Source organism: Marmota flaviventris, chromosome 3, assembly GCF_047511675.1.
Source record: "Marmota flaviventris isolate mMarFla1 chromosome 3, mMarFla1.hap1, whole genome shotgun sequence".
Taxonomy (NCBI): domain Eukaryota; kingdom Metazoa; phylum Chordata; class Mammalia; order Rodentia; family Sciuridae; genus Marmota; species Marmota flaviventris.
In genome coordinates, this window is record NC_092500.1 from 71,561,270 (window position 1) to 71,582,491 (window position 21,222).

The window sequence follows — 21,222 nt, forward strand, 5'->3', positions numbered from 1 at the left end:
TTCCCACCCCACCCCCACATACTCACCAACAATTATTGTAGCTTCTTTCTTGGTAACTGCCATTCTGACTAGAGTGAGATGAAATCTTACAGTAGTTTTGATTTGCATTTCTCTAATTACTAGAGAAGTGGAACATTTTTTCATATATTTGTTGATTGATTGTATATCTTCTGAGAAGTGTATATTCAGTTCATTAGCCCATTTATTGATTGGGTTGTTTGTTTTTGGTGGTAAGTTTTTTGTGTTCTTTATAAATCCTGGAGATTAGTGCTCTATCTGACATGCGCGTGGCAAAAAATTGTTCCCAAAATGTAGGTTCTCTCTTCACCTCATGGAGTATTTCTTTTGCCAAGAAGAAACATTTTAGTTTGAATACATCCCATTTATTGATTCTTGATTTTATTGCTTGCTCTTTAGGAGTCTTGTTAAGGAAGTTGGGGCCTAATCTGACATGATGATGATTTTGGCCTACTTTGTCTTCTATTAGGCATAGGGTCTCTGGTCTAATTCCTAGGTCCTTGATCCACTTTGAGTTGAGTTTTGTGCATGGTGAGAGATAGAGGTTTAGTTTCATTTTGTAGCATATGGATTTTTGGTTTTCCCAGCACACATTTCTTGAAGATGCTATCTTTTCTCCAATGTGTGTTTTGGGGTCCTTTGTCTAGTATAAGGTAATGTATTTATGTGGATTTGTCTCTGTGTCTTCTATTTTGTACCATTGGTCTATATGTCTGTTTTGGTGCAAATACATTGTCATTTTTTGTTACTATACCTTTGTAGTATAGTTTAAGGTCTGGTATTACGATGCCTCCTGCTTAACTCTTCTTGCTAAAGATTGCTTTGTTTATTCTAGGTCTCTTATTTTTCCAAATGAATTTCATGACTGCTTTTTCTATTTCTATAAGGAATGACATTGGGATTTTAATTGAAATCACATTGAATCTGTATAGTACTTTGGGTAGTATGGTCATTTTGACAACATTGATTCTGCCTATCCAAGAGCATGGAAGTTCTTTCCATCTTCTAAGGTCTTATTCAGTTTCTTTCTTTAGTGTCCTGTAGTTTTCATTTTAGAGGTCTTCCACCTCTCTTGTTAGATTGATTCCCAAGTATCTTTTTTTTTTTGAGGCTATTGTGAATAGGGTAGTTTTCTTAATTTCTCATTCAGAGGATTCATCATTGATCTATGGAAATGCATTTGATTTTATGGGTATTGAATTTATATCCTGCTATTTGCTGAATTCATTTAATATTTCTAGTAGTTTTCTGATGGAAATGTTTATATTTTCTAAGTACAGAATCATGTCTTTGGCAAATAATTATAGTTTGAGTTCTTTTCCTATTTGTATCCCTTTAATTTCTTTCATCTGTCTAGTTGCTGTGGCTACAGTTTCATGGACTGTGTTAAATAGAAGGGCATCCCTGTCTTGTTCCAGTTTTTAGTGGGAATGCTTCCAATTTTTCTAAATTTAGGATGATGTTGGCCTTGGGATTAGCACAGATTGCTTTTACACTGTTGTGGTATGTTCCTACTATCCCTAGTTTTTATAGTGTTTTGAATGTGAAAGGGTGCTATATTTTGTCAAATGGTTTCTCTGCATCAGTTGATATAATCATATGATTCTTATCTTTCAGTCTATTGATGTGATGGATTACATTTATTGATTTCTGTATGTTGAACCAACCTTGCTTCCTCCATGGAATGAACCCCATTTGATCATGATGCACTATTTTTTAATATGTTTTCGTATGCAATTTGCCAAAATTATATTGAGAATTTTTGCATCTATGTTCTTCAGGGATATTGGTCTGAAATTTTCTTTCTTTAATGTATTTCTGACTGGTTTTGGTATCAGCTTGATACAAGCCTCATAGAATGAGTTTGGAAGGATTCCCTCCTTTTCTATTTCATGGAATAATTTGAGAAGTATTGGTATTAATTCTTCTTTGTAGGTCTTGTAGAACTCAGCTGAGAATTCATCGGAACCTGGGCTTTTCTTGGTTGGTATGTTTTTGATGGCATCTTCTATTTCCTTGCTTGAAATTGATCTATTTAAATTGTTTATGTCCTCTTGTTTAGTTTGGGTAGGTTGTATGTCTCTGGAAATATGTTGGTGTCTTCAAGGTTCTCTACTTTACTGGAGTACAAATTTCCAAAATAGTTTCTAATTAGCTTCTATATTTCAATAGTGTCTGTCATGATATTTCCGTTTTCATCACAAATTTTAGTGATTTGAGTTTTCTCCTTTTCATTAGGGTACGTAAGAGTTTGTCAATTTTATTCATTTTTTTTTCAAAGAACCACCTTTTTGTTTTGTCATTGATTTCTAATTTCATTCCATTATGGGTCATATAGAATGCAGGGTAGTATCTCTATTTTTTTTTTGTATTTGCTAAGACTTGCTTTGTGGCAGAACCTATGATATATTTTGGAGATGGATCCATGTGCTGCTGAGAAAAAAAGTGTATTTGCTTGTTGATGGATTGAATATTCTATATATGTCTGTTAAGTCTAAGTTATTGATTGTTTTATTGATTTATTTTATTGGCCTTTCCTTTAGTGTAGTTCCTTCCTTTGCAGATTTTCATTGTTGCTTTTCATTACTTCCTCATGGAATATTTTGCCACTATTTCTTCTCTGACATTTTATCTACTGCGCTGTCAATGGATTCTATTATTGTAGTATCTTGGTTTGTTTGGGGCACTTTCCTCCCTTGTTTTTTCATGTTGTCTGTGTGTCTTCCCAGTATTGCTGTGTTATAGCCTATTAGATTCTTGAAGTTGAGAAGGGTTTGTTTGATATACATAGATGCCCATCATTTGGGGCATAGATATTTATGATTTTTATGTCTTTTTGATGTTTAAGTAGTGTGAAATGACCCTCTTTATCGCTTTTCACTAACTTTGGTTTGAAGTCCATTTTTCAGATACGAGGATGGAAACTCTACTTATTTCCACAGTCCATGTGAGTGATTCATTTTTTCCCCATCCTTTCACTTTCAGTTTGTGGGTGTCTTTTCCTGTTAAATGAGTCTCTTGAAGGCAGCATATTGTTGGGTCTTTATTTTTTTAATCCAGTCTGCCAGTCTATGTCTTTTAATTGATGAGTTTAGGCCATTGGCATTCAGGGTTATTACTGAGACATGGTTTATATTCCCAGTCATTTTGGTTTATTTTTGGTTTTTACTTTGACTTGGTTTCTCCTTTTATTGACCTTTCCTTTAGTGTAGTTCCTCCCTTTGCAGATGTTCATTGTTGCTTTTCATTTCCTCCTCATGGAATAAATATTTTTCCAAGAATGTTCTATAGTGCAGACTTTCTTGCTGTAAATTCTTTTAACTTTTGTCTATCATGGAAGGTTTTTATTTCATCATCAAATCTGAAGCTAAATTTTGCTGAATATAAGATTTTTGGTTGGCATCCATTTTCTTTCAGAGCTTGGTATATGTTGTTCCAGGATCTCCTATAGATCTGTTGTAATTTATTATATTTGGTGTCCTGTAAGCCTCTTGTATTTGATTTTCCAATTTATTCCTCATGTTTGGGAAATTTTCTGATATTGTTTTATTGAAGAGATTGTGAATTCCTTTGGTTTGAAACTCTGAGCTTTCCTCTATCCTGATAAATCTTAGATTTGGTCTTTTGATGTTATCCCATAATTCTTGGATGTTCTGTTTATGTTTCTTACCATCTTCACTGTGTGATCAACTTTATTTTCAAGATTCTATATTTTGTCTTTATTGTCTGAGGTTTTGTTTTCCATGTGATCTAATGTGTTTGTGATGCTTTCTATTGAAGTTTTTATTTGGTTTATAGTTTCCTTTGTTTCAAGGATTTCTATATTCTTTTTAGTTCCAGAATCTCTCTTTCTTGAAGTAATCTTTTGCCACCTATATTTGCTCTCTTATCTCTTTAACAGAGTGAAAAATTTTTGCCTGTATTTGCTAACTTAAGTCATTCTTTAATTCACTAATCATTTTAATTATGTACATTCTGGACTCCTTCTCTGACATTTCATCTACTGCACTGTCATTGGATTCTATTATTGTAGTATCTTGTTTGGGGCACTTTTCTCTCTTGTTTTTTCATGTTGTCTATATGTCTTCCTTTCTTTTTTTTTTTTTTTTTTTTTTTAATTTTTTATTGTTGGTAGCTAAGAACAGAGTAGGGTCGAAGAGCATGAGAAGAAGATTAACATTAAACAGGGATGAGAGGTGGGAGGGAAAGGGAGAGAGAAGGGAAAATGCATGGAAATGGAAGGAGACCCTCAGAGGTATACAAAAGTACATACAAGAGGAAGTGAGGGGAAGGGGAAAAATGTCTTCCTTTCTTGCAGTGCAGATCTGAGGTATTGCAGCTTCTATCCTATAGTCTTGTAATGTCCTTATAGGTTACCAATTCCTCAGCTTTAAGGGGGATATCAATGTTTATAGCACCCAGTGCAACCAATATGCAGCCATAACTTAATTAGCTTCTCTTTTGACATTTACAGTTTTGTTGCTGTAAACAGAAATTATGAGTTTGGTTATCTTCTACCATATAGCCAGTAGGTAGACTATGGAGTTAGACTTGGAGTTCTGCTCTGTCCTGTGGCCTCAGGCAATGGATTTGCTGTCACCACATCCTTTTCTATGAAATAGGAATAAGAATACTTAACATGGTTGTTGTGAGGGCTAAAAATTGTGATCAAGAAATTCCATCTATGCATTTTTGACACCAGTCATTAATTTCCTAATTATGATCTATAAAGTAATGAAAATATTTTTTCACTAAATATGCAGTATTATCATCCAGGTAATATAGAAGATTTTATAGTTTCTCAAGTCTATTTACATATGTTGTCATATTTTATTTTTGAAAATAACTTAGGAGAAAATTAGTCTTCTTATATGAAATATTAAAAAATATTTTATGCCCAAATCTAGCAAAGCTCTTAAAGTAATGATTCTCAGAGGCAATTCTACTACTTAAGTACTCACACCTCCTAAATGTTATAAGCACATCCCCAGAAGCTCAACAAAAGACAGAAGGAAATGACCTTGTAATTAAAAAAAAAAGTGCTGCAGATAATCTGGAGAGCAAATAGCCCACATGTGAGTAATCAACAGTTGATTAATTGTTTTGAGGCCTTTTAATTGCCTGCTGCTTATCAATATAATTTAACTACAAGTGCCTAGGATAGTGATATAAATAAAACCAGCACTGTTTTATGAGAAATTATGTCATTTTAATAATAAATAGTAAAATGACTGTACTCACATTATCTGATTTTGCCACCAAAAACAGTGTGCTCATCTTAATAAAGAGTTATATTTCCTTTTTTGTGTGTATACAATTAAGAGGAGGAATTTATCAGTTTTCTCTTAGTTGAAAAGGGAGATGGTGAAAATATTGATTAAAACCCATTTTAGGTATAGATGATTTTGAATACTTGAAGATTTTTATTATTTGTAATCATATTAGAAATAACTATTACTATACATAAAAGTAAACTATTTATCACTCATGTGTACCTTCTATAACTGCATTTAATTTTACAAGGAAACAAGGTGTCATTTTCTATAATAACCCTTTAAATGCTGATGGCAAAAGCCGTTTTTAGTTGGTTACCTCTGTAGCCACTGGTCTGTGCCAAGTCTTGTGCTGCAAAACTACAGGGAGAAAAAGAAAACAATACACTGATATAAATAAGCTTTTAAAAAATTTAAAAACATTTTTTTCTTGGTTTTTTTTTTTTTTTTTGCCTTTTTAAAAATTACTAGATCAAAACATGGGTGCTTTCTAGAAAAATCTTTCTTCAGCAATGCCTTCCACTTTTATTATCTAAGTTGATTTGGATGGTTAAACATCTTTTGGGATGTAGATTATCTGTGCTTTAGCACAGCATTATAAAGTCATAGCTAACTTCTCTAAATACTGAAAGAGTTCTAATTGTCCTAAGGAATTAAGGAACTAGTTCCTTTCTAAGACAGAGTATGTAATGAAATAATAGTTTTTCACAATCTTTATTTTAAAGTTTTCTATATACTACTTCAACAGAATCCAAAATTTAGGGTCTTTGTGAGTAAGACTAAATAATATGATTTTATACACCTATACTAGCACTTTTTAGCACCCTTATTCAGTTTGAAAAGTAATTTGTTCAAACTTGAGTGGCAAATGAAGTGGGTAGGGTACGGCTGGAAGAGGTGGGAATCAGGGGTGTGGCTTTGGGGTATATATTTGTATCTGGCAAGTGAAGACCTCTCTCTACTGCCTGATCACCATGTGAGCTGCTTCCCTCTGCCATACTCTTCTGTCATGATGTTCAGCCTCACAATGAGCCCTGAGGAATGCACCTGGCTGTCTATAGACTGAGACCTCTGAAACTGTAAGCCTCCAAATAAACTTTTCCTCCTCTACAGTTGTTCTGGTTGGTTCCTTTTGTTACACAAGCAAGAAAAGCTGACTAAAACAGAAATTAATATTGAGAAGTGTGGTCATTGCTGTGACTAACCTGACCATGTGGCTCAGAAGGTTTTTGAGCTTTTTGAAACTGGTGGGAGGAATTTTGAGATGCTTATGGATGCAAGCTGGTTTGATCATTGTAAATGGAGCTTAATGACTGATTCTGGTGGAAGCTTAGAGGACCAGAATGTCAATAGGATGATGGACAGTCAAGACAGGGCTCAAAATGGTTTAAAAGAAAAGGAGGACATTGATGGTAATTGGACTAGAGGCTATTCATGTTATGTTCTGACTGAGAAGTTGTCTGCATTTTGCCCATGTCCTGAGACTTTCTATGAAGCTGATTTTAAAAGTCATGGATTTCTTAATCTGGCTGAAGTAATTTCTAGGCAGCATAGATTCAGGAAGTGGCATGGGTATTGCTGGCAGCTTTTAGCTAAGTTTATTGGGATAATCAGAAGCAGAAAGATTTGAAAATCTTGGACTTGAAAGGTTAGCATGAAACTTAAACTAATGAAGTTGTAGTTAAAGACATTACTGCCACTAAAGAAATGCTAAACACTTTGCCCAGAAACAATAGGAAAGATGGCTTGAGGGCATCTCAAAAATTGGCAAGATCATATCCATCTAAGACTCAAGGAAGTAAAAGTAAAAATGCTCTTGATAAGAGACCAGTGGGGAATTCTTGCACAAGGGAGCCAAGGAAGTTTTTTCAACATACTCCACTACCCAGACACTCAGAGCTCCTACAGCCAGGGTCCCTGGAGACTTGACTGTTGCTTGAGATAGCAGCAGACCCTGGCATCAGCCACATGGTGCTAGTTCCTCAGAAATGCAGGATGCTGGAGTTAAGGGATAATGGAGGCTTCCACCCAGATTTCAAAGAAGGGTGTAAAGCCAGGCAAAGTGCAGCAGGGTTGTAGTCCCTGTGGACACTCTCTGAGAAAGTTAAATGTGGAGATTTGAGGAGGAAACTGCAGTGGAGACCCCTTAGATTAAAAAATGCCAGTAACATGCAACATGGTCCTAAGAAAGCTGCAGGAATTGAGCAGAGACAAACCAACAGAAAGACCACTTGGGTTTCAACCGGTAAGGCCCTGTGGCAAAGCTACATAAGCTCTTTGGAGAGGACATCATGCCATGTGCTCCAGATGCCAAACACAGAACAAAAGGACTTGTTTGCCCAGATGGATTTTGGTCTTGCTTTGGTCCCAACCCTTTTTTCTATGCCTCTAATTTTGTGAATGGAATTATTTACTGTGTACCTTTATTTATTGGATACTTGTAAATTGCTTTTAATTTTGCAGGAACTCATACTGGGAGATTGCCTCAAGCCTCAGAGAAGACTTTGAACTTCTACTTTGAGCAATCTCAGAACTGTTGAGACTAGGGGGACTTTTGGAAATGGACAAAATGTATTTTACATTATGAAACGGTTGTGAGCTTTTGGGAGCCGGAGGTGGAATCTTGTGCTTTGGATGTGAAGTGTCCCCCAAAAGCTTACATGTGAGACAATGCAAGAAGGTTCAGAGGAGAAATGATTGAGTTGTGTAGCGTTTCCGGTGACTAAAGCATTCAGACCTTTCTCCCCCACGTTGGACACCAATTGCGGGGTTTCATTCTCAACTTAAACACTCAGGGGTCACTCCAGGGGAACTGGGCTAACTGGACTGCACAAAATAACCACACAAGAGACACAAATACCTTTTTCTTTGGGGTCACTGTGACAGCTCCTCTGACCTTAAGGGTCCGCAGAAAGAGACAGAGCATGCACTGACCCCTTTTATTGAGGAGAAGCTATTCAAATGAGGCAAGGGGTCAGGTTTCAGGGGGCTGAGTCTATCTTTATGATGTCCACTGTCAGCAGGTTGACTGACATCTAGGTAGGCCATACCCAAGGGCACAGTAAGAGAAGGGAACACACACAAGGTACTTCCATGGAACATTCTATCCTAAACAGGGCAAGGGGTAATATTACAAAGGAACAGGTGAGCATAGTTCTATCTATGTGGCTGCAGCAAGACACACCCATGCAGGAGACACCATCCCTAGAACCCAAGAAGGGTGGGGAAAGTCTAGCAGAAAGCTGCCTGATGCCTCAGCACCCAGCTGGGGAGTGTGACTCAGTCACGTGCAAGGTTGGTCTCCCAAAGGGTTGTAAGAGTCTTAACCCAGTCAGTGAATAAATTCTCTGATAGAGATTAACTGAGTGGTAACTAAAGCAGCAAGGTGTAGCTGGAGGAGGTGGGAATCAGGGCATGGCTTGGAGTATATATTTGTATCTGGTGAATGGAGACCTATCTCTGTGCTTCCTGATTGCCGGGTTTCTGTTCTCGGGACTAAAAGGCTCAGGGGTCACTCTAGTTAAACTGGGCTAACTGGGCTGCACGAAATAACCACACAAGAGACACAAATACCTTTTTCTTTGGGGTTGCTGTGACGGCTCCTCTGACCTTAAGGGTCCACAGAAAGAGAGAGAGAGAGAGCACGCGCTGACCCCTTTTATTGAGGAGAAGCTATTCAAATGAGGCAAGGGGTCAGGTTTCAGGGGGCTGAGTCTATCTTCATGATGTCCACTGTCAGCAGGTTGACTGACACCTGGGTAGGCCACACCCAAGGGCACAGTAAGAGGAGGGGACACACACAAGGCACTTCCATGGAAGATTCTATCCTAAACAGGGCAAGGGGTTATATTACAAAGGAACAGGTGAGCATAGCTTCACCCATGGGGCTGTAGCAAGACACACCCATTTCTGTGACTGAGCGCCTCAGCACCCAGCTGGGGAGTGTAACTCAGTCACCGGTAAAGTTGGCCTCCCACACCTGATCACTATGTGGGCTGCTACTTCTCTTTGTTACACTCTTCCACCATGATGTCTTGCCTTACCTCAAGCCCCAAAGAATGGAACCAACTACTTATGGATGATATCTCTGAAACCCTGAGCCCCTAAATAAACTTTTCCTCCTCTACATTCTCTACAATTTTGCTGATCAGGAAAACAGCTGACCTATACAGTCTCCCATCAAAGAAAGTCCCAGGACTTGATGACTTACTGATGAATTCCAGCAAATATTTAAAGAAGACCCAATACCAATTCTTCTCAAACTCTTCCAAAAAATAGAAGAGGAAGAAAGACTTCCAAACATTTTTACCAATCCAGCAAAAACTGGACAAAGATACAATAAAAAAGAGAAAACTATAAGTCAGTATTCTTGATGAGCATAGATGTAAAAATCCTCGAAAATATAGCAATAAACTGGAAAACAGTGCTGTAAAACAATAATTTTCTATAATCAATTGTGATTTATCCAAAGGATGTGAGTGTGATTCAATATAAGCAGATCAATAAACATGATACATCACATTAACAGAATGAAGGACAAAACTCTTATCATCATTTCTATAGATGTAGAAAGAACATTTGATAAAATTTAACCTCCCTTTGTGATAAAAACTGAACAAATTAGATATAGAAGAAATGAACCTCAACACAATAAGCCACATAAGACAAACCCACAATTAATATCTTACTAAATGGGGAAAATTTGAGTACTTTACCTGTAAAATCTAGAGGAGGACATCTTCTTTGGCCACTTCTGTTCAACACAGTAATCACTAGAAATCTTTTGCCAGAGCATTTAGGCAATAGAAAGAAATAAACCGTATCCAAATCAGAAAGGAACTTAAACTGTTCCTATTTTGTAAGCATGTGTCTTGTATATAGAACATCCTTAAGAGTCCCCCCAAAATTGTTATAACTAATGAAAGAATTTAATTAAGTTGCAGGATCAATTTAGGAATATAAATAGTATTATTTTATAATAACTGAACTGAGAGATAAATAAAGCAATACCATTTACAATAGCTATAAAAATAAAATACTTAGCAAAAATTTAACCAAGGAGCTAAGGTCCTATATACTTAGAGATCTATAAAGCTTTGATGAAAGAAACTGAACCCAAATAAATGGAAGATATCCTGTATTCATAAGTCAGAAGAATATTATTAAAATGTTGATACTACCCAAAGGGATCTCCAAATACAATGCAATCCCTGTCAAATTACCAAGGATATTGTTCACAGAACTAAAAAATAATAATAATTCTAAAATTTGTATGCAACCACAAAAACCCTTTTCTTTAAGAAAAGGATCCAAGATAGAGGCATCACACTACTTGTCTTCAAAAGGTAATTTGGTTACAAAGCTGTAGTAACCAAATCAACATAGTATTGGCATAAAACCTGATATACAGATCAAGGGAACAGAACAAAGAACCCAGAAATAAAACCATATATTTACAGCTAACTGATTTTTAATAAAGGTGCCAAAAATACACAATGGGAAAAGGCAGTCTTTTCAATGAATGGTGTGGGTAAAACTGGATATCTCTATACAGAAAATGAAATTAGACCCTCATCTCATATTTCATACAAAAATAAACTCAAAATGGGTCACAGAATTACAGGTAAGACCCCCAAAATATGAAATCACTAGAAGAAAAGTTCCATGATATCAGTCTGGGTGATGGTATCTTTGACTATCTCCTCAAAAATGCAGGGAAACAGAAACAAAACTAGATCAATGGGGTTAAATCAAACTAAAAAGCTTTGGTAAAGCAAAGAAAACAATAAACAGAGTGAAGGGTCAACCTAGAGAATGGTAGGAGATATTTTCAAACTGTACATCTGATAAGAGGTTAATATATAAGGAAACATGATATGTAAGGACCTCAAACTTGAATTCAATAGCAAAAATCTACTTGGTTTAAAAAATGAGCAAAAGACCTGGGTAGACATTTCTCCAAAGAAGCCATACAAATCAGCTTAGCAGTGTATATCAAAATTCTCATCATCACTAATCATCTAGGAATGCATACCAAAACCATGAGATACCATCTCACTCCTGTCAGAATGACTGTAATAAAAAATGCAGAAGGTAACAAGTATTGGCAAGGATGTGGAAGAAAGAAGCACTTTCTTCCCAGTATGTTGAAGAGATATACGCACTCCCGTGTTTATTGTGCTACTATTCACAGTACCCGTGATAGGCAATCAACCTAAATGTCCATTAATGGATGGATACATAAAAGAAATATGATATATATGCCCAATGGAGGACTATTCAGCCACAAAGAAGGGCAAACTTCTGTTGTTTATGGCACTGTGGATAAACCTGGAGGATATTATGTTAAGTGAAAAAGCTAGGTTAAGAAAGACAAATATTCTTACCTGTCATCCATTCATAGAATCTCAAGAAGTTGAGAGTAGAATAGTTACAGAATCTGATGGAGAGGGAGTTGGGAAGATGTTAGTCCACAACTACATATACATATTTAATTAAGTAGGAGGAATAAGTCCAAGAGATCTGTTGTACATCAAGTTAATTGTAGTTAATGGTAATCTTTGGTATTCTTGAAAATGTTAGGAGTGAATATTAAGTGTTCTTACAGCAAAATTAATAACTAATAACTATGTGAGGTAATGTATTTATTAGTTGGCTAGATTTAACTATTCCCCAATGTATACATACTTTAAAACATCATATTGTACACAATAAATGCATAAAAGTTTATTTAATTTAAAAATAAATGAATTTGTAAAAAAAATCATAGCCAAATGCTACTAACAACCCAGATATCCTTCAACGGATGAGTGGTTAAACAAACTGCTTCATCTATGCTATAGAATAACGATTAGCAATGATATAGTAAAAACTATTGGTTGCCCTAAATACCTGTATGAATCCCCATAGAATTATGAAGAGTTTGGAAAAAGGCAGTCCCAAAAGGTTACACATTGCTTGATTCCATTAATATCCCAATCTTGGGCACTTAAATTTTATAAATGGAGAACATACTAGTGATTGGCAGGTTTTAAGGAGTGTTAAGGGCAGTAGAGAAATGGGTATTACTATGAAAAAGCAACCTGAGAAATCCTTGTGGTGAGGATGCAGTTCAGAATCTTGACTGTGTCAATGGCAATATCCTGGCAATGATTTTGATTTCAAGATATTACCACTGGGGGGAACTGAGTAAATGTAAATGGGATCTTTCTGTATTATTTTTTAAAATCAAATGTGAATACAGAGGTATCTTGAAATAAAAAGCTGAAATAAAACAGTAAAACAACCCCCCAAACCCAAACCAAAACAAACAAAAAAAATTAGCAGGACAATAGAAGTATAAGATGTAGTTACATATGTAGTTAGTTCTTCTTCCCTACCCTAAATGATAGCAAGTATATGAGCCATCACATTCATGTTTTAATAAATTGAAGCTCATTTTAGATGAATTAAACCATTTTACTACATAAGAAATTGCTCAACAAATTCCTTTGAAATGTGAATAATTGCCTGAAACTGCATATTGATATTTTCAAAATTTCATAATTGTATAATTGTTGTCATATTCTTATACCGTATATACCAGTATTTATTTTATATTGGTTCAATAGTTTCTTTGACTTTCTTTTTTCACTTTTTTTTGTTTTGGGGGGTTTTTTGGGTTTTGGTTTTGTTTTGTTTTTTTGGGTTTTTTTTTTTTTGGTACTGGTGATTGAACCCAGGGGTGCTTTACCACTGAGCCATATCCCTGTCCTTTTTATTTTTTATTTTTTGAGACAGAGTCCCACTAAATTGCTTAGGACTTCATCAAGTTGCTGAGACTGGCCTCAAACTTACAATATTCCTGCCTCCACGTCCCTAGTTGCTGGGATACAGTTATACACCACCATGTGCCTGGCTCACTTTTAAATTTAAATTTAATCTCATTATTTTACTATAAGATATCATTGCTATAAAAGGAAATACTTCAGAAAAATTAAATACGTAGCCATGAAAATAAAATATTTGCCCACCATCGCTTACATACCATACCACTAATGGCAGATATATCATATATTAGGAAATACTGTCCTAAATTATTGAAAGTTCAGATTTCATAAATGTTCTCTTCTTAATTTAAAATGCAATTTAAATGTTTGATAAACTTGAAACTGTTTCTGTTTACAACATTTTTTCTCCAATGCATAACAGGCATTCAATAAATATTGAATCCTAAATTACTGAATGAAGCATATTTGTATATTCATTCCTAAAGTACTACCTATTGATAATAATTAAAAGTGAAATAATGGGGCTGGGGATGTGGCTTAAGCGGTAGCGCGCTCGCCTGGCATGCGTGCGGCCCGGGTTCGATCCTCAGCACCACATACAAACAAAGATGTTGTGTCCGCCAAACACTAAAAAAGAAATTCTCTCTCTCTCTGTCTCTCTCTCCTCTCTCTATCTTTAAAAAAAAGTGAAATAATTCTCAAACTGTATAAGAAAATACATTATGACCAGCATATGTTTTTAACCCCAGTCCTTAACCCTGTTAAACTTTAAAGAGTATGTTTGTAGATCAAGGAAGGGTGTCATAACGTAAATAAAGTGAGGTGGACTTAAAACAATATAGGAAAGGACCTGATGATTGGAAAAGGAATAATGAGAAAAGAAGTAGAGAAGTAACACTTTACATATATATGAACTGAGATGACTTTTAACTGTGTTAAAGAAGAAAGAAGGGTCTAAATTGAAGGCTAAATATAGAAAGGAAAGTTGCTTCAGTGGAGAAAACTCTGTTCTATTAATAGTTATTTCCAAGTGGCCAACAGGGAACTAACTTTTTCTAAAATGACTATCAACATTACCCTCATGGCCTTCTTCTAGTGAAACTCAATTCTAAAGCTTAAATTAACCTGTTTTCTTTTGACCATGCACTTAAGAAATGACATAATCAATTTTCTTCATCATTTGGGTTAGAAGAAAAGACTATATAAAGCTGAAATAAGCATAGCACTCTGGACCTATTTATAATCATAAGTTCATCAGTTAGCAAGGACCCTGAAGTACAAATAGGCTATTTCATAAAAAAATGATGAGGTCTTAGTACATGGAGGAAATCCCCAGTAACTGTGTGTCAGGAAGTCAATAGTTAGCTGATTTGGCCACTAACAATTATTTTGTCAGTAGGAAAGACTGGCAGTAGTAACTGACTCTTGGGAAAGGAATCTAAACACATTCATAGTGTAGAAATAATACTAAAATGTTATAGTGATATAATAGGTTTTTTTGGCCTATTATGCAATATTATAATCTAAGAGACTGCTTTATATGCCGTTTTATTGGAGGAACTACTAAGAAGTGAGTATTGGCTTATTTCCCTGATTGTTTTTGCTTATTTCCCTGTATATTCATTAACTTGTCTCTTTCAAAATAGAGTGTCAGAAAAGAAGAAATTTTAAAAGAAAAGCAAAAGAAATATGTGCTTCAATGAATATGGTGTTAGAAGAAATGCAAAGGAGTAGATTCTGCCAAATAGAAGGGACTATCTGAGGGAAAAGGACTCTAAAATACAGCTGGCCTTACCTTGTATATGGGGCACATCATCTTGCCTGGTTACTGCAGTGGGGAAAGTGGTACAGGAAGGAGCATATAAGAAAGGCCATAAAAAAAAAAAAGAAAGAAAGGCCATTCTGTCTTGGCAGATGAAACCTTCTGTCATAGCATGGAACTGTCAAGATGGGAGTGGTACATGTGGATATTTTTGGCATCCACAGTCATTCAGAGTCTCAAGTCAAGCCAGTGAACTCAAAATTACATAATTTTCTTTTGGTTCATTTTTTTTATATGTTCAATATGCTGTCTCCACGGCCAGATTTTCTTGAGCGTTAATTGGCATAATATGTGTAACACATAGTAAAAAGTGATGGAAATGATGTGTATTCTTCAAAATACATTGATTTATGAGTGCTGTCGCCATATATCTTGAAGGAACCTGCTGTATTAAGTCGAGATAGATTATTCTGATAGTAATAAAAGACCCTAAAACCTCAGTGACTTAAAGCAACGGAAGTTGATTTTTTTTTGCTCATACTATAGTCAGTTCCAGGTAGCTATAGAATGTGACTCATGTAATCCTCCCTCAGGTTGGTATTTATACCTTCTGCAAATCACTAATCATTCTATCTGATGAGGAAGGATTGATTCATGTGAATCATATACAGAATTTTAAAGTCTCTGCCTAGAAGTCACACATATCCTCCCCTAATTGGCTTAAGGAAGTCACATGTCCATACCTAACCTGAAAAAACTGCAAACTGCAATTCTGGAGTATGCCCAGAATATTGGAAATATTTGGTGAGACGCTCTGATACCCATCACAAATTGTTTTCAGTTTTTTATAGTTGAATGACTTTTGCAAATCAGAGAAACCTTCTAGATGTTTCGCCTATTACTAATACCACTACATTGTTTCTGCACAGCTTTTAACAACCAAGAAACCTTATTGATTTTTATATTGTCTATTTCAAGGATTTACTTGCATTAAAAATTATAGTAGCCTTGTAGCAGAATATTCTAGTTTCTCTAATAGAAAAGAAACAATTGCATGAAATCCCACTTTTGTTTTCTTTGTCAAACAGATATTGATGAATGCTCTGATGGCTTTGTTCAGTGTGACAGTCGTGCTAACTGCATTAACCTGCCTGGATGGTACCACTGTGAGTGCAGAGATGGCTATCATGACAATGGAATGTTTTCACCCAGTGGGGAATCGTGTGAAGGTCAGTACAAGGATCCTTGTTTCCAAGAAGTTTTCAATCTAGTTAGAGTCGAAATTCAATCAGATTATATTCAATTATTTACAATTAATTTTGAATTATTTTCAGTGAGTGGACAAACAACTCTGCCTTTTCATGTCCTCTATTAAGGGGCATCATATTTAGAAACCAGGCAAAACAAGCAGAGCAAAACAAGCAGAGTCCAGTGAATAATTACCAGGGAAACAGCTAGTACCATAATAAGAGTTTACCTTCAGAATTCTTGGCAGAGGAATGGGAAACAAAACAAAACTCACTGTTTTCTCCATTTGTATCTACACCTTCGTAGAGCAGCAGCCTGAGAGAATAATGGGTTTAAGATGACACAGTCAATGAAAGCCTTTGAGAATCTAATTTAAAGGTACTTAGTACCTAAATGTTAAGAAGTCTTTAATCCTTGAGCCTGAAAGGGTTTTCACACAAAGGAAGTAAAACAGACTGGGATGATGGATGCCAAGGCTTCCAATATGCTTTGCCAATTGCAGCAGAAGGAGCTCTAGACCCTGAAGAGAGGGTTCATCAGGATTTTCACAAAGAATGGGAATGTTGTTGCCTTACCTGAAGCTAAAACCTGGCATTTTCAAATCATCACTTAGCTGTGGCCTGAGGGCTTTACCTTGCACTTGTGAATGTCCCAGGGTGAGTATTTCCAGCTCTGTAGACAATATCAAGAACCACAGATTGCAGTTCAGAAACAGATCAGTCATTTTTGGTCTTCCCTAATAAGCTGCTTTGCATATACTCTATAGAGTTGTATTAAGATTGACTTTTTAAAAGTCATGCATAGAAAGAATGAATATAACTTAGTATAAATAATGTAAATCATACAGAAGTATATAGATTAAAGCTGAAAATGCATCCTTATTTTATCTCAGTGCCCCCACCCATCCTTTTCACTTATCCTCTAGGGATAACCTGGGTTTAATTTTCTTTTCTGTGCATCTGGATGTGAATATATATATATTAAAAAATCTACCTCTTTTGACTTCTATGCTTTAAATTTGTAGTAACACTCACTATCCTTTAAATATATGACCACAATCTGAAGTGGGCTGTATTAGTTATCTATTGATGCATAACAAATTACCCTAAAAGCTCAGAAGCTGAAAACAAAAAAAATAGTACCTTATCTTTTCTGTAGTGAGAGAAGTCTGTACAGTTTAGCTAGGTGTCTCTGGTAAAAGGTCTCTTATGAGATTGCAGTCAAGGTCAGGACTGGTCTTATTTTGAGGCTTATCTGAAGGAGCAATGGGGAGATCTATTTCCAAAATCACTCATGTGGCTATGGGTAGGCCTTGGTACTTTAACATATGAGTGTCTCTGAAGGGCTGCCTTAAGACATGGGAGCTAGTCTTAGTTCCTATAGTAAGCAATGCAAGAGAGAGCAAATGACCAAGATAGAAGGTACAGACTTTTTTTAACCAATATTATACTTGAGGCCACTTCTTTCATATTTGATTTGTTAGAAGCAAATCAGTACATCCAGCACACATTCAAACAATTTCTTACCAAATTCACTGGTCAGATACTGTCTCTTTCCTTAATTGAAAGGGCAATGGGGAGATCTATTTCCAAAATCACTCATGTGGCTATGGTATTGACCCAATTGATCATTCCTTTCTCTCAAAACATAACTTTCTTCCCTTGGGTTGGGGAACAACACTCTCCTCTGGCTTTTTCTCACCCCACAGGAATCTTCTTTTATTCTGCAAAGGACAACATATTCAAGTGCCCCAGGGCTCGGGACTTGTCCATTTTCTCTACACATTATCAATCTCTGCATCAATCAGTCATAGCTTAAGAGGTCATCAACATATGCTTATTCAAATCTCTTCCCTAGCTGCTGATTTGTATATCTAGTGGTCTATGAGGTATCTCAACTTGAATTTCTAATGGGCAACTCAGAACTAATAGAATTAATATATAACTCTTGATTCACTGTGCAAATTTTACAGGTCCATAAATATAGTCGCTCAGATCAATATCCTCATATCTCACATCTAATAAATAAACTAACTTCACTATTTCATCTTTCACAATATATTCCCAATCTGACCACTGCTTATCACCTCTACCCTTACAACCTTCATGAAAGGCACCATTCTCTTTTGTCTGGACCACTATTCCTACTAGTATCCCTACTTCCACTTCAGTGTTCTTAAAAACTTTTTTCAGAATGATCCTTCTAAAATTGAAGTCAGAGCATGTTACTCCTTTCTTCACCTTCCTGGAAACTTCCCATCTCTTAGAGGAAACCCCAAACCTTGACCATGATTTGAAGAGCCTACATGATATACATACTTGACCTTCTGACCATTTCTTCAACATACCAAACAGATTCCTTTTCATGGGCTGTTCTCTTTGTGTGGAGTATCCGTTCCCCCAATTTTGCATGATACTTCTTTCATTTAATTTACATCTTCTCTCAAATAAGCTTCTCTTAGACTTCCAGTTTGAAATGGCCTCTGACGTCTGACACTATTCTGTTACCCTCTTTCACCTTTTTTGGGGAAGGGGATGATAAATGATAAATTCTTCTACAATTATAGTATATATTTGTTTGCTTGTGTATTATCCGCTTTAGATTGTGAGCTTCAGGGGTCATTGATATTTTTTGCTTGTCAGTTACCATATTTCCAATTCTTAGAACAGTGCCTAGCACATGGTAGATGATAAGTTTATTTATGTAATGATAACAATGGAGGTGGAAGTTAGATAATCTTTTAATTGGGAGTATGTTAGGCATATAACCTATGTTAGAATTATATATGAGTATGAAATATACTGGATATACCTATACTATATTTAAAGTGGATAAATAGTAATATTCAGGATAAAACATAATTAGTGTACTCCAGGTATTCGGTCCAAAAAGTAACAAAGACAAACTGAACATTAAAACACATGATAAATGTAAGACAGTAAAGGATTCTGTAAAATACCTATACAGAAAAGTCTTTTCAAGAAAATTCCACAAATGGAATTTTTTATTTTTATAAAACTACTATTCTGAAAGATGATTCTTTATTATATACCAATAGAGTTCATTAAAATTATCAGAAATCTACTATTTTGTCAGAAGACAACATTCTATGAAAGAGTCTTTTCAAAGAAACTACCTACATTATATTAAAATAAAAGACGTTTACTATAATTTTAATGATTTGTATATTTGTAATGTTAGTATTTAGAAGGATTAAGCTTTAAGAATATGATTATATCTAGGAAGGTGCCATTGTTCTGTTCCTTTAAAAAAAAAAGCATTTCAAAGTGGACAAAGCCACAGCAGTGGACTTATAATTACTCTGAAGCATAGCATTTGTACTTGAAGATATGAGTAAATAGCTGTACTGTTTCAGTACATTTTGGGCTACAGTTGTGTGCTCTGCCACATACATGTTTATAAGCGGCATACATACAAATTGTATGCAATTTTGCTCATCCACTTATCTTAGAGATTTAGATGCTTAATCCTCAAGATGCCAGGATGCTGTTTTTCTAATCTATATCATCATTTATACTTTGCCTGAAATTTTTTGCTTATCAGTTACTATATCTCCAGCTTCACTATGGGACACAACTCTGTATTTTTCCCCTACAAGTATGTTTTTTATTTTATTTTCACATCCATATTTTCCTTTCTTTCTTTAACTTCTGGATGATCTTTGATAAAGTTCTTCAAATTTGTGATGCCAAAAATTTTTTAACCCAACCAAGCAAAAGGAACACAAATGAAATGAGTCCAATTTAACGAAACAAGTAGTTACTAAATATATATGTACAGACACATTGAGGTACTTTTCCAGTCATCTGCTATATACAAATATTAAATAGAAATGGTCACTGTTTTTGGCTTGTAGAAAAGATAAAATAAGTACAATAATAACTGTCATGCAAGATAGAATATTTTGAGTTTCTTAATAAATGAGAAAATTCTTTGATTTTGAGAAAAAAAAAATATTGGAAACAGAGCAATTGTTTCCTCTTTGGCATCAAGGAAGCTTTCTCAGGGTACCGAGCATTTGTTTTAGGAGTTTATTGAGCATGATGATATTATTGGCAATTTGAGTTGCAGAAAAAGGAGACAAGCAGAAGACTTAAGTCTAAGTGCCTTATATGAAGTTTGAGCTTGACTCTGAAGAACTATTTTTGAGAGAAGAATGATGAAAACATATCTGACCAAAATTATATTTTGATCTGGTCCTATTTTTTTTGAGCTCCAGACCTATATAGCCAATTACTTATTGGACAATTCCACTTGGAGGCCTAAAGGAAAATGCATTTCAAGGTGTTCAAAGTGTCCTAAACTGGGAACATGACTGCTTGCCCTGCCCCCTCCCCCCTCCCCAGCAAGGTCTCCCTCTTCTATGTATATGATCAATAAAAATTTCCAAGCATCCTGATCCTTCTGTCATTTTAATATTCCAATTCAACAAGTCACTTAATGACACTAATTCTTTCTGCATAATCTCTTTCTATGCATTGCCACAGTTGACACTCAGTACAGCAGTTTGTTTAAGAATACAAACTTGGCTCCTATCTTATTGACTGTGCTATTGGGAAAGTTATGCAATATTTCTATGACTCATTTTCCTAATTTACAAAATTAGGAATCCTTTGTACCTTCAAGTGTTGTTGTGACAATTAAATGAGTCATTATATGAAAAATACCCAGAATCCAGTAGACAGCAACCACTATGTGAATCTGCTTTTGTTGTATGATCATCTCTTGCCTGGACTACTGAAGCAGCCTACTCACTGATCTTCTAGCTTCAAATTCTAATCCTTTTCCAAAAGGAAGTCTAAGACTCTTTCTAAAATGAAAATATATTTTTTTTCATTTCTCTAAATTAACATTTTACTGCCTTTATAATAAAGTTAAAATTTCTTAATATGACCTTTATCAGGGCCTGAGTGCCACTTCACCTATATGGCTGCCTGCTGCCTGCTCTGCTCTCTCAGTGGACATTTATTTCACCAGTATTTCTGTTTCTCAAACACATCTTGATAGCTCAAAACTTTAGGCCTTCAAACAGACTCAAAACACACTAAATCACTCTTTATCTTCTCTTTTCAATGGATAAATCTTATTTATAGTATAATTGCCAAACCGCTATCAATGTATTAAGAAACAA

At 35.4% G+C, this 21,222-nt stretch overlaps 1 protein-coding gene across 1 annotated transcript in view; it reads left to right on the forward strand.

Annotated features, from left to right (window-relative positions):
• Positions 1-21,222, forward strand: part of Nell2 (neural EGFL like 2) — a 384,451-nt gene that overhangs the window by 347,146 nt on the left and 16,083 nt on the right. Inside the window, exon 16 of the mRNA XM_027934141.3 lies at positions 15,911-16,051. Within this exon, the coding sequence (XP_027789942.2) occupies positions 15,911-16,051 (141 nt within the window). The remainder of the gene's footprint in view (positions 1-15,910; positions 16,052-21,222) is intronic.